Source organism: Anarrhichthys ocellatus, unplaced genomic scaffold (assembly GCF_004355925.1).
Source record: "Anarrhichthys ocellatus isolate YVR2014 unplaced genomic scaffold, GSC_Weel_1.0 scaffold4, whole genome shotgun sequence".
In the NCBI taxonomy this organism is placed as follows: domain Eukaryota; kingdom Metazoa; phylum Chordata; class Actinopteri; order Perciformes; family Anarhichadidae; genus Anarrhichthys; species Anarrhichthys ocellatus.
This window is the reverse complement of record NW_022280034.1, coordinates 2,663,471-2,679,787: the sequence shown is the minus strand read 5'-3', so window position 1 is coordinate 2,679,787 and position 16,317 is coordinate 2,663,471. Positions and strand designations below refer to the sequence as shown.

Sequence of the window (16,317 nt, the reverse complement as noted above, 5' to 3'; positions counted from 1 at the left end):
CACACACACACACACTCACACACACTCTCCTCCCTCACGTCCACGATACCCTGGTGGGCAGCGGGAACTCATTATATCATTTCAGTAACAGTGTGGGGGGTGGATCGATCGCTCCATTAAACATTAAGAGGGGACAGCTATATTGGGGAGTGAGGGATTGAGAGAGAGGAGTCAATATTGTGCCAGATTAATTACATCCACCCCTCGCCTGTGACGGGATGTCCCTCTCGCTGCACATGTCCCGGGACAGGGATGTATTGTATCGGCTCCACTAAATAGCAATGGAGCGGTGAGATTTATGACTGGTCAATGGCCATTTATAAAAAGCCAACGCGGCACAATTGAAAGGGAAGTGGACAACAGGGAAAACGTGAGATGTTAAAATCGAGATCCCTTGATGCTACTAAGACCATGGAAATAATACGTTTATTATTATATTTTTTTTTCTTTTTACAATATCAGGGTTGTGTAAATACACTGTGAACTCTCATTTGTAAAGCACATCCTTGCTGAGGCTGAATCCTCATCTCCTTCGGAAAGCACAACTTAATCATCTCCAGCACTCTTAACGGGGTATATTAGTATTCTTTGTCCATGGCTGACATCCCACACCAGCGCCGACTGATATCCCGTTCATTGAGAAGACACAGAGCTCAAAGTGCAGGGGTTCTCCTGAGAAAGAAAATAAAAGCTGAGAGCACTTGTTAAAACAAGAACATCCCCATAACTTCAGATAAATACTGCAATCGATTTCCAGTTGGAAAAAAGGGAAGTGAAACCTTGACGTTTGCAGAAAGATGTACTGTGCCACTGGTTTTCCCACAATGGGAGTCATGCAGCTCTACATCCTGTTAGCCAACACAATGATGCATCACAAAACGTATACATATATGTATTTTTAAATCCCATTTGTGAGAAGTGCCACGGTGCTGTCTCGGCCAATCATCTGTCTCGCTGATTGTACTTTCCAACAATCTCGTTAGGCTTGTTTGGCAGGTATCTGACAACCATTCTTTAAATATTCAAGGAGCCTGAACCATTATCAGATGGGAGAGGACGACCTGTAAATCAGATAGAGCGGACACTAATGGATCCAACACTCCTGGGCTCCCTGAGCAGACAGATACTGAAGCCACTCTTGGGCCTGTTGTCTCTTATAGAGATGAGGATGAGTTTGTCAGTGCTGGCCAGGCTGCTTTTCTCTCCCTCTCTCTCTCGCTCTCTCTCTTTATCTGTGTCTTCCTGATTGTGCAGTGACCTGAGCAAACACACACATGTCCAGCACATGTTTCCATGCATCAGTGGAATGACTGGATACACTCTGCAGTCCAAACGGTCTGGATCATATTGTATCGCCTCGCCTCCCTTCCCTCCCTCTCTCACTCTAGTCTCTCTCTCGCTCTGAATTTTTCCACTGAACTATAACCCACAAAGCCAAAACACATGAATACATATTTCATCAAAATAGAGTGAACACCTGAATCTGCCTCTTTGTTATACAATATATTAGCTGTGCGTTGGTACTGAGGTGTCAATACATTATCATATTTGTTTCTTCACTTGGGTTTACTGAAGTTAAGGTTTGATTTTGAATGGAGATACATTTCAAATGTTGCCCAGTAGACAATGTTGTCCTTGACACCACTTTAGACATAATTAAAGGCCATGGGTCATATGTGGCAGGTGGGGTAAAGCCCCACCTACTGGCAACATAAGAAACGTGTGGTTTTAGAAATTAATATTATTCTGGATTAATGTATGAAATGAAAATCACAGGTTGCTGCTGTTAATTATCATTCTACAATTTAAGGTCGGTAACTGAATATGTGTGGGGAAAACCCCAACACGCATGCGCAAAGCCTTTGCTAATGACAGCGCATGGTGCAAACTGGATGCCAATTTGGCTGATTACGTGGTGCCCAGCTGCAATTTGATTGGCTATTAGCCACGTACTGTTGTCGTCACTCGCTCCCTATTACGCCTCCCTCTCACCACAATGGAGCCATGTATGCAGCTATGCAACTAATGTCATTTGCAAGCCACGTGTGAATCAATAGCTTCCTTTTTAACCTTTTTAAAACCATCGTGGCATAATTGGCATCCTTGGCTTTTATTGATCCGCCGCCACATAAGGGATCAATTGGAACGAGTAGTGGAACCAGGTGTAGCCTGTCGCACGCTTCCAGCTTGCTTTTAGTGTGTGTGCGTACTGAGGCCTTGAGCCGCTTGCACTGCACATGTACGATGCATATAATGTGAGAGACGAACCAGACCTCCAGATAGCCCTGAGATGGTTCCTGTAAGAGTACAACTTGACTTGTATTTGTGTGATTTGGACCCATTAAGTGAGTATTTACGTTACCCTCGCGTGTCTTTCGGTTTAGCGTGATCCAGTCACCCTGTTTGACGCTGGGGCTGATGTCCAATGAGTTATTGTGAGCGAGGCTGTCATGTACTGCAGACTTCCAGGGGCTTAAGACTTGGCCATGTCGCACATAAACATCCAATGTAAGACTCTCCAGATCCACTGCTGTCTTCAGATTGGATTTCCCTACACAAGTGCCTTTAATGGTAGGAAATACTCTCAGATGGGGGAGTTCATAGTGAGGTCTCGTCAAAACGCTTGAAACGGCTCATTCACAAGTGATTTCAAAGTGTTTTCTTTGCTACGCTTGAGAGTTTAATCCCTTGATTTTGTCTCTTTCGATATCAATCTAGCTTCTTACGAAAAAGCATCAACATTATTCATTTTGATAGTATATTAATCACATTTGTAATATTGTAATCTTAATCGCCACCATCATTATTCGTGTGCAAACCAAATCTTTTTGCACAAGTTGTTCTAGTTCATCCCTTTGTCCGCACTATTTGTGTTTTTTAGGAATCCCTTAGGAATCCAATAGTGTTTCCTGACATGATAACACTCCCTCCGTATGGCTCAGCTGAGGGGCCCATTATGTAGAGAGGAGTGTGTGTGAGTGTGTGTGTGTGGGGGGGCATCCCTGCTCCTGCGATTTGTTTGTGGTGGGTGTCTGGCTGAATGGGACCCCCCCCATGTAATGATCCCTCTACTTCCTAAAGCACTCAACCATGACCATCACCTTTCACCCTGCATCCTCCCCCTCTAAGAACCAACATTTACATATGTAAAAGTCCATCTCCACCCTGCCTTTAGCACTCAGAATAGGGAGTGAAAGGGAGACGGCAAAGAACACCACAAAATAAGGAAGGAGGAGATAAGAGAACGAAGTTTGGCGTGAGGAAGAGGCCTTTGACCTTATCAGTTTAGGAGGTGCTGGGAATCTGCCACGCTCCGCCCAATGCAGCAGGAGAAAGTACATCGGAGCGTGCATGTCCAGCCACACGCATGAACACACTCATAGTCTTCACTGTTCACCCTTCTGTGTTATCTCAAAAATTGTCTGTTTTAAAAGGCATCGGCTATTGTGTACAGTATCTGTCTTTTCACTTCCAAACAGCTTCCAGGTTCTTCACACTCTGTTCTTAAGTTCATGAACTGACCCCCCCCCCCCCCCACACACACACACACACACACACACACACACACACATACTATGAAATATGAGGATCACTGTGAAATGGTGATGTAACATTTAACAAAGCCGTTAGAGAAGGTCTTATTGCCCCAAATAAAAGCAGGAAGAGACGGGAGCCTGAAGAACATAACTCTCCCTGGATCCGTTTACAAGACTGCCACCAGCGTATAAACTTTATCATTTGGGAAAGTTAGATTAACTGCGATATGCCAGAGAGTTTGTAAAAGTTGGTGGAGACCAGAGTTTTTTTTTATTAAATTTTATTCATTTAAGGACTATTCGTGGAACTGGATGTCAGATTAATTCCCAAATGTGTTTTTTAGCTTCGCCATACTTTCCTTCAGCACAACATGAGGTTGACGTTTGTGTTTTTGAGTAAAATGTAACAACAACTATTGGATGGATTGCCATGAAACTTGGTTCAGTCATTCTTGTCCATGGAAGTATATTGATTGAAAATAATTAGAGATAGCACAAAACAAATTCTGATCGCTATTCTGATCTGCAAGTCGACCTTTTTAGGAGCGCACAAGCCGAATGCACAAATTAGTAAGAGCAGAATTAAGATCATTGCAGAGGATCAATTGAAATAACTTTTGTGATCCCCTGACTTTGGTTTAATCAAAATCATGAGGTAATTGGGAATCTAAATAACTAAATATATGTTACGTTTTTTTTTTATTTTCTGTTTAGTTCCCACTAATTCCTACACCTGAATCATCATCAACCATCTCTGTCTGATTTGGAAACGCAAGCGATGCAACAGACAACAATCACAATCACAGGCAAATACACAAACACAAAACGCTGCCCGAAGCTCATTTACCAGATTAATTAATATTCCACAAAGGTCACACACAAATAGCTCAAACACACACACACACACACAGCTGACGCCGTTCCCAGGCAGGACTGTTTGAAATGGAACATCCTCATAAACCGAGAACCACATCAAGGGAAATATTCCTGCCTTAGTGGCTCCACTGGGCTGCACCGTGAGTGTACACTCTATGAGGATTGTTTGCAGTTCATGACCAAGGCAGAGAAAGGGGGGGCATGTCAATAGACAAACGCACTAGTATTATTAGAGCGGCAGTCATGTGCCACCCTCCGAGTATCAGCAGACGAGCTGTCGGAGACTTAAAGGAGGCTGGAATCCCATCGCGTCTGTCTGGGAAATCTGGGTAAATGCTCTCTAATCCCGTTGATCCTCCACTAAAGCCAACACTTCCTCACCTGCCTGCCTGCCATGGGAGAGTGAGTACAGACCAAAAATAGGAAGGTTATGACGATGAGCTCTCAGCGCGCGTTTTGATAGTTCGACTCGGTTTATCATTTTATGCATGATGAACGAGAATCAAACGGTGAAATAAACACCTGAATAGCAACAGGAAGGCAGAAATACGAGGAGAGTCTGTGTTCATGAATGATGACCCACCTAAGCGGGTTGATCGTCCCGTAGTCAACTTTACTTACTCATTTCAAATACCAATTAAAATGCAAAAAAAGTAGTAAAATGAAACTAGGGCTGCAGTAAACTCTTTTTTAGTTTTTTTTTTTAACCACTTAAATTAATTATTACTACTGACTGACTACTGAAAAATGGCCATCAACATTTCCCAGAACCCTTAGGGACACCTTGTATACATGCCTGTTTTGTCCGACTAACAACTGAAATTATTCCATTTACATTTAATTAAACAACAAATCTTTGTATTTGAGAAGCAGGAATCATGTGACTGCGTTTGTACCTTTTAATGAATTGTTTGAACCACGAATACACTGTCGTGATTTAAACTTTTTGTTGATCGATGCATCAGCACTAAATAAAACCGTTTGAATCTTTGCTCTTTAGTCTAGTTTTTAACAACTAATTCCACCCAACTTCCAATCAATTTTGAGAGTTGAGGGAAATTCCTGCGAGTGACTGCACACCCTCGAGGCAGTTTATGTTTTATATCGCTATAATCTCTTCTCACCTTTTGGTTACTCTGTTTGTCCTTTTTGTTTTTCACTTTCCGTCTCTCGCTTGAGTGAAGCAGTCACCTCTCGCCTCAGAGCCAGACATTTTTTTCTCCTCCTTTTTTTGTGAATGGACGTCGGTATGTAATTACCTGTTGAGCTTTCAGTGTGGCCTGCTCCATCAGTTCCACACCCACTGCACACACAGATAGACATTTAAGCACACACACACACACACGCATTCACAAGCACACACACAGATTCAGACTCGCCGAGATTTCTAACACGCACACGTACACACTCGCGCACGCACATAAATACAGGCCTCCCCAGCTGGAAGTGCACAGCTGCTGCTGTTTACCCTGTCGGGACCAGAAAAACATCCTGTGCCGTTCTCCGGGTGAAAACCTCCCCTCACATAATAAACACAAGCCCTCGGCACAGTTTGAAGCTCCACTTTGGGTGGTTTTCGTGGCCATCAAGGCAAAGGTCCCCTCCAGCAGTTCAGCTTGATAGACAGTTCGGTGTGGCGGAGATTGAATGGATGCCTTTTGGGGAAACTTGAAATGGCAGAAATGTTGCCTAATATTTAGGACTTTGAGGGTATACGTGGCATTATCAGCTTATCCTTGTTACCGTCTTAACTCGAAGGCAAACAAGTAAAGCTCACAAGGGATGGCTAACATCTGGATACCGATAGGAAAGAATGCAGGGATTTAGAATCGGTGTGTATGCTGCTCTAACAGAGGTGTGACATTTGCTTTCATCAGTCCACAGACGTCTCTCTGGCCCGTGGACTTGTTTAGCTTTAAGCTCGACTTTGACTGAGGAAGTTTTGGCTGCTGTTGTGTCTGGAAGAGTGAAGAAAAGTGGGCGAGGACACTTTGGGTTTCCAAATTACTGCTGGAATGCAGTCATGTGTGAGCGTGTGCTTTTTTTGTGTGTGTGCCTGTCCTCCTCAGTGCGTGCGTGTGTGTTTATACGTGTCTGTCTGCTGCCCTGTTTTTTTGCAGCTGACAGTCACTGAAGCATTTTGGCTGGCACGTAAAAGAGATTCCTGTGCAGACAGAAGTATTTGCTTTTGCATTTGAGCTTAACGACAATAGTATCTGGGCAGGGCTGAATGAGAAAAGAATATACAAAGCCTGATATGTGTGTGTGTGTGCCAACCTTTATGTCTGCTTTCTGTTTACTGTCTCTTGTAGCGGTGGCATTTCACAGCCCTCCAGTCACTATCAAGAAGGAACCGCAGAGCCCGGGCTCCGACCCCAGCCAGTCCTGTAGCCACAAGCAGAGCTTCAGCTACCCCAGTGGAGAGCAGTGCCTTTATGCCAGGTACCTCCAGGTTTTCCTACTAAAGTACATGTTTGTAGTATTTTGTCCCTAAACGTTTGATGTGTTTGAAAGGGCCAGTGTACCCAAAAACATATTTTAGAGTGATATCTCTAAAACAATACGGGGAATCATACTTTGCAGTATTTTCTGTTTGTCATCCTTTCTCCCAGTTTTGCTTTCTAGATAAGCTTAAAGAAGACGTTTCTCATTTCCTCCTCTTAGTCTCTACCAGACTTCCTTTGTGCTTCTTTAGCTCTTATTTAGAACATATATTTTATTTTATTTGGGCACTAATACAAAGGCTGATTTATTGTCTCTCTGCATATTTACTGACATCTGTTTGTTACCAAGTGCAGAACAAATGAAACAATAACTACTTTATTTTGCCATTCTCAATAACGACCGTTATCTAATGACACAGCACTGCTCAGCTGTCATCCTGTATTGACCCTCCCTAGCATGACCCTGCTGGTACATGTGCCTTTATGCATGTACTCATGTGTGTGTTCGTGTTTTTTAGTGCCTATGAGCAGAAAAGGGTTGCAGGAGGAGCCAAGAGCTCCTGCACAGGGACCCCCATGTCTCCTATGCAGCAGCATTACTCCCCAAAACCTGCCACGGCCGGACGGCCCGATGCTGGCTACATGAACCCTGCTGCCACCTCCCAGCCACTGCCCAGCAACAGTTACCCCATCAACGCCAGGTGACACAACACAAGCGTCTTGTTAAAAGTCTTTAACAGCTGTATGAATCTGTTGTATGATTCCGACCAAAACAATAACTCAAGGATACTATTTAGCATGAGACCCTGAAATGAGCTGCTGTATCTCTTTTCTCAGCTCCAGGTACCAGGGCCCCTCAGGAGACCCCATGTGTCCCCAGTTCCCACCACCAGGCCAGGCCTTTCAGCGCATGCCTTCTGCCCCAGCAGGTCATGGCAGCAGTGGAGCTGGTGGAGGTCCGGGGGGCGGAGGTGGAGGCGGAGGTGGCGGTTATCATCGGCAGCACTCCGACCCCTGCATGCCCTACCTGCAGCAGAGCTTTAAGCAAGAATACCTAGACCCGTTGTATGAGCGGGCGGCTCACATGGCAGGACCTGGACACGGGAGTGGACCTCACCCCCAGACCCACCCACACCCACATCAACATCCACACCCACATCAACACCCACACCCACACAGGTTCCCACCAGCCCACATGATGGTTAAGCAGGAGCCCACAGACTACACCTACGAACCTGGTGAGTGATTCAGACTAAAGTATGTTTAAAAGTGATGACGCAGGCTTCTCAAAAGCAAGTCTGTAGTTTTAATTCACAGCAAGTGGGTGAAATATGCCAACGGGAAACTACAATTATTGTTCTAATTAATTGATCAACGATTGAGTTTAGGAAATATCAGAAGTGAAAATACTCAGACCCAAGGTAGACTTTCAAATGCAGCAAATTCTCACATTATAGAGGGTAGAACCAGCAAATGTTTGTTTTATTAAATTGGCAACATATCATATTCTGTAGATCGAGAAATAGATTTATCTACTCATTGTTTCAGCAGTTTGGAGGGATATTGAATTAACTTGCAAGGTTCCTGAAGGTTTGGTGCTACAAACTCACAGCAATTTGTGTGTTTTGGTTTTTATTGTAGAGCGACAGAGAAAAATGGACGGATCAGTTTCAGCTCGTTTGTGTACATAACATCAAATACAGTATGTACCTGTGCACTAAAGCTTGAATCTTGACAATGGTTGAAATGATTTATAAGGAGTCTCTGGGATTATAAACTGTCTGAAAAAAAAAAAAAAAAAAAAAAAAGTCCCCTTTGAAGACAAACCCTCCCCAGTGTGTAACGCTAACTCAAGAACAAAATGTCCAAAAGGCAAACAAACTTCTTCACTGTATCTACACCCGACTCCCTCCCTGACTCCAAAACTCCTCCTTTCAACTCTCTGACACTTTGCAAAGAAAAGGAACAAAAATATATTTTTTCCTCCTGCAGCTACACTCCTACCTCCTTCCTTACCCCCCCCCCCCCCCCCCCTCTCTCTCTGAGAGAGAGAGAGAGAGAGGCAGAGGAATTTCATTGAGAAAATGGAGGGCACTGGAAAGACTAGAGTCCCTGGTGGAGTGCTCCAGGATCTCAGGTTGCACCAGCGGCTTCCTTTTTCTGCAGGCAGATGAACTCATAATGGAAAAATGAGCGTGGCCGCAGTAACCCGAACCTCTCACTGGCTGGGCTTTGGGAGAGGGTGAGGGGAGGTGATGGTGGGGGGGTACAGGGTGGGGTAGCCAGCACAGGCGCTTTAACAACGAGCTGAACCACTGGAGAGCACAGAAACCAGCTCCTCTGCTCGCCTCTCTGAATTTAAAACAACAAGGAGAGAAACATAACACTCATCATACATCGTGTCCTCATTCAGCTGAATCAAAGCTGCGATAGGACCTGAAAGCTATTGTTGAGATTCCCACAGGTCCCACATGCACATTTGTGGATGCCTACCAAGCATGCCTTCCAGCGCTGAAGCCAGCACACTGTATGCATAATAAAAACGCAAAGGAAAGCGACCTAATTCTTTTCACTCTCTTGTGTTTTTATACCTGCACCTTTTGATAAGGGGACCGGATAGCACTGACAAGGAATCAAACAACCTTGAGAGAGAAAAGGGAAAGTGCAAAAGGATGTTTTTCTGTGGATAACGGCCGAGAGGAGGAGAGAGTTGAATTTGGTGGAGTTTCCTCCGAAGTGTCTCGGATACGAGTTTGACCGACAGCAGAGGCCGATCAGACGTAGAAGATCAGTTTATCATTGGTTTGTAGACAGTTATACAATACGCCGCACTTCTCCTGAGATAATACAGGGACGGGAGCCTTAGACCTGGAGATAATGTTGTCAAATTAATCTGACTCTGGAGAATGCAAACAACCACTAGATCCCTCAAAAAACAAAGTATAGAATTCTGTGTTGGAAAAGAATGCCGCAAGAAGAAAGCATGATATACAAACGTTTATGTGTTCCAGGTAGTAAAAACAGGAAACCTCAACCGTCATCATTCAAACTTCATTATGTAAATCATGTTGCAGTCTGAGTAAAGAATGTTTTTTTTTCGTTCAGGCAATTCGATTATTTGTGTTTTAAAGAGCTTTTAAAAGAATGCACCCGGCAAACACAACATTGAATTGGTTCATAAAAACAGATTACTAAATTGGCGTAAATGATTGTCCCGAGCCGTATGGGCATGTAATGGGAAAATTGTACTTGAGCATACAAAGGAGGTGGATTGATGTAGATAGCGTGTAAAGACAACAGCACCAGTGTTTTCTTTTCAATGTGAACAATGAAAGTCAAATGCCACAAGTCTACTGTCCCAATTAGAAAGCAGGCTAGAGACTGAGACTAGTTTCACACACAAATTGCCATTCTCTCGCTTAATCACAGCTATTGTGTTGCATGAAAGACACAAAATGGTCACGCCACTCGGTACACAATTAACCCCGCTGCTCTCACACCCAATCTACCGATCACTCCCTAGTGGGAGTCTGCCGCAGCTGGCAGACATATTATTTACAGTATGATCGAGTGCTGCTGCCCCAGAATGGAGGGTTTGAGGTTTTTTTATTCCCCCCCCCCCCCCCCCAAGTGGCATCTTATCACAGTCACAGTGCTGCAGCGGCATTCCCCGAGAGTGAGTCACGTCCAGAGCCAGAGGCAAAGAGCTGCACCTTTCTCTTTTTATGCTCCCGTTCATACAGTTGACAGAACAAAAGTATATAAAATAATCAATGTTACACCTTTTACTTTTTATTCACTGACAGCCAAAGCAAAAGATACCAAAGGTGAGCAGAGCAATCTCAGGATACAGACCACAAAGAACTCTGCTCATAACATAAGTACGTGTTCCTACTTGCAAAGAGTTAAAGGGTTATGAGGATGAGTATAAAATGTATTTCAGTGAATGTACATATTCAGTCAGTCAATAGTACCCAGATAAAGTGCAGACACTGTATACTGTAGCACTTTTCTGGTCTGGTGAAGGTGCTTGCTCATGGCCTAAAAATACCACCCGAGACAAGAGAAGCGATATGATAAATGCAGCGTTTGTCCTTGCAATGCTCAAAGGTGACCACACAAAATCTCTATTTGATATACACACTTTCTCAAGCTGGTATTGGCTTATTAAGCAGTAAGTTTGGGTTTTTATTTACTTGAATTTGAAATCTCTCAAAGTGATGATCAACCCCTTGTGAGCAATTTCCATTATTTATTTATTTGACGGTTGATAAAACTCAGTTTTGGACACAAAGGCTAAAAAGTCAAATTTTCTTTCACTGGGGAAATTGTGAAAGTGGAAGGATAGATGGACATTCCTCCTATAATTGTCCACCATGTTTATCCCTTTTTAAACTGATTTAAATAAACACAAATTTGACCCATAGCTTTTTGTGTTCTGTTACAGATGTGCCTGGATGTCCCTCTATGTACCACCACAATGAGGGCTACCCAAACCCCCAGCACAGCAATGAAGGTAATGCCACTTTTATTGTGAAAACAATTTCAATTGCATGTTTCCAATCTCCTCTGCAACGCTTTATCTTCATTGAGCCTCCGCTGGTTAGAGCTCTGCGGTCATTGGCTAACCAGCGGTGTGTCCGTGTTTCCATTGGCTAACCAGCGGTGTGTCCGTGTTTCCATTGGCTAACCAGCGGTGTGTCCGTGTTTCCATTGGCAGAGGCTCTGGCCTCACCCCTGCCTCAAGAATCCCTGAATAAACATTACTCCTGGAAAAAACACAGTATTTTCCCAGCAAAAAAAGGAAAACTATCTTTCCCTTCACTCTCATTGTTGCACCATTTTGTGTTATTCAAATTCTTATTCAACAACAGACTTAGAATGGCTCCTAAAAATGTTACAATAAGTTCACTGGCCCTGCAAATGGGAGCGAAGGATCCAAGTCTGTTTTTAAATGTTTCCACCATGAAATCCTCTCCCTGTTACTGAAGTGTTCTTTTCTACTTTTGTAAAAGCAGAGTACACACGTATTGGCTTAATGTTATTCATGCGTGAATAGATCCTTGTATTTTGTTGGAGATGGTATTCAAAGCTTGGCACGGATCCCAAATGGACAAGTTGTGCTACGATCTCGGCCCCTTGAAACTCTAACACAATTCTCCCTTTGTCTCCCAGGCTATCTGTTTGAAAACGACTCCCGTGTGGTTCCAGAGAAGTTTGAAGGTGAGCCAGCTGCACCCATAATCCCCCCCTGCATTCACACAGAATTTAATTTGCCCACCGCAATCCACTTGGTGAAGGTGTTAGTTGGATGACAGCAGGTATCGAAGAGAAACTCTATATACCTGACTATCCTCTCGTGTAGACGTCAGGGATCCTTGTGTGAGAGGTACACGGGTCTTCGTAAGCTTAGTTAGAGGGTTTGGTTTCCCTGCACACACGATGTGGGGCTCCTCCGTCAAGGTAAAGAGAGAGACGAGCAGTTTCCCATGGTGTTGTCGGTGATCGACGCTAAAGGAGATTGAGTGGAGAACCTGAGGGTGTCGGCACTGGTTGAACCAGTGAAGTGTGCAAGTTCATTGAGAAACAACAACAGCAGTAACTTAGCTGAGCTTCTCATGTTCTGTCACTTGTGTACAACATATCCAGTAACCGGTAAACAACCAAGAACTAATCAGTGTCCACTTACCTACATGTTGTTTAACCCAGTATTATCAATTATTTGTTTTACTTTCAGCTTCTTCTCTCAGTCACATAAAATTGTTCCTATTTCCGTCTCAACTAAACGCACCGCTGCCCTTTTTGATAAGCCGTAGTTAATAAGCATTTGATTCAGTTTACGTCAGTATGCAAACATGAAACATCAAGATTAGATGAGCTAATGATGTACTGGCCCCACTACAATTCAGAGACTTCTTCCAGCTGTTTGGCTGGTCAAAATGTCCTTGTTTGTACATGTGAAACAAGAACCATTTGAGTCCCTAATGTAATGGCCTGATGCAGATTAAAGTGCAGAAAATGTATCAAATAAACTTGGCTGGGTGTAAAGTACAACTGAAGCTACAGAGATGTTTGAGTTGCATCGTGAGCTGCTCAGATTCAGTGACTTCCGGTCCGTTTGTAATTCAAAGAAAAGCATTTCGACATTTGTGATCATATGCTCATAACCGCGCTGACGTCCGGTCTCTTCTCTCCTCGTCCCAGGTGAGGTGAAGCAGGAGGGGGGTGGTGTTTTTCGCGAGGGCGCACCTTACCAGCGCCGGGGCTCTTTGCAGCTCTGGCAGTTCCTGGTGGCCCTGCTGGACGACCCGGGCAATGCCCGCTTCATCGCCTGGACGGGCCGCGGCATGGAGTTCAAGCTCATTGAACCTGAAGAGGTTCGTCTGAAACTATCTGTTCAACATAAACAACATAAACAGGACAATCGTTTGTCTAAACGCTGAGAGTAGAGGTGCAGTTTTGTAGAATTCCTTTGATTAATCACAGTATTTTAAACACAAAGTATTGAATTTAACTTTGAGAGAGACGGTGTAACTTTTTGATTTGACTTTTTGGTTTTCTTTTGAAGCAAGCATATAGCTGCCATTTATGGTACAGCATCTTTATGCACTTGTGTTTGGTTTCTTTAGGCCATAGCCTCTTTCTATCAAAACTGTATAAATATCATCTTAAAGTTTGTTTTCTTTAATGAAAGAGATGCCGTTTAATATGCATCAGCACTATTTTTCTTTTTGTTTGGCCTTATCCACAAATACTGGAGAAGTGTTGATAGAGATCACAATGTTAATATGAATCTGATAAAGACGGCTCGAGTTCTTCTTTGAATGAATTTATGTCAGCAGTGTTTTTAAAGTGCCACCTAGATTAGAGCGGTTAGAAGTGAGATTTGGCCTCCTTCCTCTTAGGTCTTATGCTCTTATCCGTCTTCCATTAGTCCGCCATTCATTATTCAACACATGAAACGCTGGATTGATAAATGAAGGACAAGCGCTATCACAGAATCATCCAACACCCCCGTTGTCTCTCACCTCTTCACATTGCTTTAGTCGAGACATTTCTTGCGACGTTTAAGTCTGCAATTTGATTGGACGAATCAGACAGCGTCCATTTGGGTAGGTCCTAATACGGATAGGTCTACACGGTGTTTTCCATTATCTTTTCACTGTACATTAAAAATGAATGGGGTAAGAGTTTTACAAGAGCAATTAGGGCTGAGAGCACACTTAGAGATCAAACAGGGCTGCTGGCTGGATGGCCACTGTGGGATACAACCTGTCTCTTCCTGAGTCATGGATCTCAGTGTCTCCCCCCCCCCCCCCCCCCAGCTTTACACTTTCTTCCACCATCTCGGATGTTTGTCAACATTAAGCTCATTCGCTGATGTGAAATGATTTGATTTACACTCATTCTCTATCGGAGTTAGAGGTCCCTCGTCAGCTGAGAGTTCAGTTTTGGGTTGCAAGTGTATTTCACGGGCTGCCTCTGACAACCAGCCATGACTCTTATTTCACTGTGAACACTGTGGGACTCTGGTTGCATTCAAGTGGTAATGGGTTACATAAAAAGGAAGTGAATCCACATGTGGGGACTCGCCCTGGTCTTTGCATGTTGACGCTGTTGAGAGCGAGGAGCAGAGGAGGCTTTGGCTTGTCACAGAGGACCCCTAGTGGTCACAGAATAGAAATACACACAACTGTGTCTAATTAGGATTTTGGGAATATTAAATTCAGGAACAAAAATGCTGACACCAACGATTTTCTTTTGTTGTCGTGTCATTTGAGAAGGGCTGTATTCTTAAGCCCTTCTTTAGCATGCAAATAACCACTGGCCTTTTAAATGCACCTCACCAAAGCTGAACTAAGCCAGAAGTGTAACCACAGCCATTTCCTTCTCTTCCGTCCTCTCCCCTTCTCAGGTTGCCAGGCTGTGGGGCATGCAGAAGAACCGTCCGGCCATGAACTACGACAAGCTCAGTCGCTCTCTGCGCTATTACTACGAGAAGGGAATCATGCAGAAGGTACAAAACACACTTTTTATAATTTGTCCTTATTTTGACGTTATACAGCTTTTAAAAGTCTTTTTTTTTACTGTTCCTAAAACCTTAGGCTTGCTAGTTTCCTTCCGTAATGTATTCATAGTAGGATAACTAGAACCCGTCCACTTTGATCAAATAATGGTACCACCTTATTATAACGTGCTGTTATAAAGGCTTTATAAGTTGTAACTAATGGCTTTTAATCATTTACTTACGTTTTTTTTTATCAGTTGTAAAGTATAAATGAGAATAACTTTTGGGTTTCCTGGTTGTAAATATTCCACTTGGCTGGTGTTGATCTTCCTCTAGCACGGCACGATCCACCAACAATCCTGTTGCAATTGTTAATAAGCCGTTAAAAGATCATTTTGATCCAGAAGTGAAGAGGCCAAATGATTCATTGGAAAGGCTCTTTCTGTTAAATGAAATAGCAAATGAAGTAGTATAGTATGCCACAATAAGTCATATGCCATAAAAATATAAGATAAAAAAAGTCACAGTATAGTATTTCATAAAAGTCATACTATAATATTTCATAGTGAAGCAACTGAAAAGTCTGTACAGCTGGAAAAGAAGCATTAAATGCACTTTCTATATATCTTCCTTCATGACTGAAGCCGTTCCCTCTCCCTCTCCAGGTGGCAGGGGAGCGCTATGTTTACAAGTTTGTGTGTGAGCCCGAGGCCCTCATCTCCCTGGCCTTTCCCGACAATCAGCGGCCCAGCCTGAAGGCCGAGTTTGAGCGCTACGTCAACGAGGAGGACACGGTGCCCCTGTCCCACCTGGACGAGGGATTGCCCTATGCCACGGAACAAGCCCCCCAAAACATGGGCCCACAGGCCTACTCCAAAGGCTACATGTACTAAAGCCAGCCCACACCCTCCCTCCTCTCTCCCCACCTTCAGACATCTTCCTGTTGTACTGACCCATCATCATACACACACCCGAAATCCCATGCACCTCTTGCACATGCCCACCCCATCCACTTGTATATAAGGCTATGGCGTTTTTGTTTTAAATTAATCTCATTCGGGATTTTTTTGTTATGTTTTTAAGAGCTGCATTCTTCTCACATCTGAGGCCTATTCAATCCATAAACATGACTGTGGTTGGAGAGATTGCGTAATAAATACCCATAATAATACCCAAATTGAAGTCGAGACTTTTCTTTCCTGGGTTTTTTGTGACGAAGCATGTTGGGGTATTCTATGACGCATGTTTTTGTTTTTTTATGCCATAAAAATGTCAGAAATGTCAGTGTAGTTTGTTGAAAAAAAGTAATATTATAGTATTTCCAAAAAAGTCAGTGTACTGTATATAAAAATAAAACGTCATGTCATATAGTGCATAAAAGGACATAGTGTAGTATGTTAACAACAGATCAGTATAGTATGTTGAGAAATGATCATATGTCTAAGAGTCATAA

General features: G+C 43.4%; 1 protein-coding gene across 7 annotated transcripts in view; it reads left to right on the top strand.

Moving 5' to 3' along the window:
- etv4 (ETS variant transcription factor 4) overlaps positions 1–16,035 on the top strand; it is a 34,600-nt gene extending 18,565 nt beyond the window's left edge. For 4 of the 7 annotated variants that reach the window (XM_031844263.1, XM_031844262.1, XM_031844264.1 and 1 more), the window contains 8 exons: positions 6,725–6,854; positions 7,375–7,557; positions 7,694–8,094; positions 11,304–11,372; positions 12,032–12,079; positions 13,061–13,233; positions 14,772–14,873; positions 15,530–16,035. In XM_031844263.1, coding sequence (XP_031700123.1) covers positions 6,725–6,854; positions 7,375–7,557; positions 7,694–8,094; positions 11,304–11,372; positions 12,032–12,079; positions 13,061–13,233; positions 14,772–14,873; positions 15,530–15,757 — 1,334 coding nt within the window. In that variant the 3' untranslated portion in view covers positions 15,758–16,035. Of the gene's footprint in view, positions 1–2,106; positions 2,346–4,690; positions 4,815–6,724; positions 6,855–7,374; positions 7,558–7,693; positions 8,095–11,303; positions 11,373–12,031; positions 12,080–13,060; positions 13,234–14,771; positions 14,874–15,529 lie in introns of those variants that run through there. The other 3 variants (XM_031844266.1, XM_031844268.1, XM_031844267.1) reach the window with 3 other exon arrangements.
- Positions 16,036–16,317: the final 282 nt, after the last annotated feature.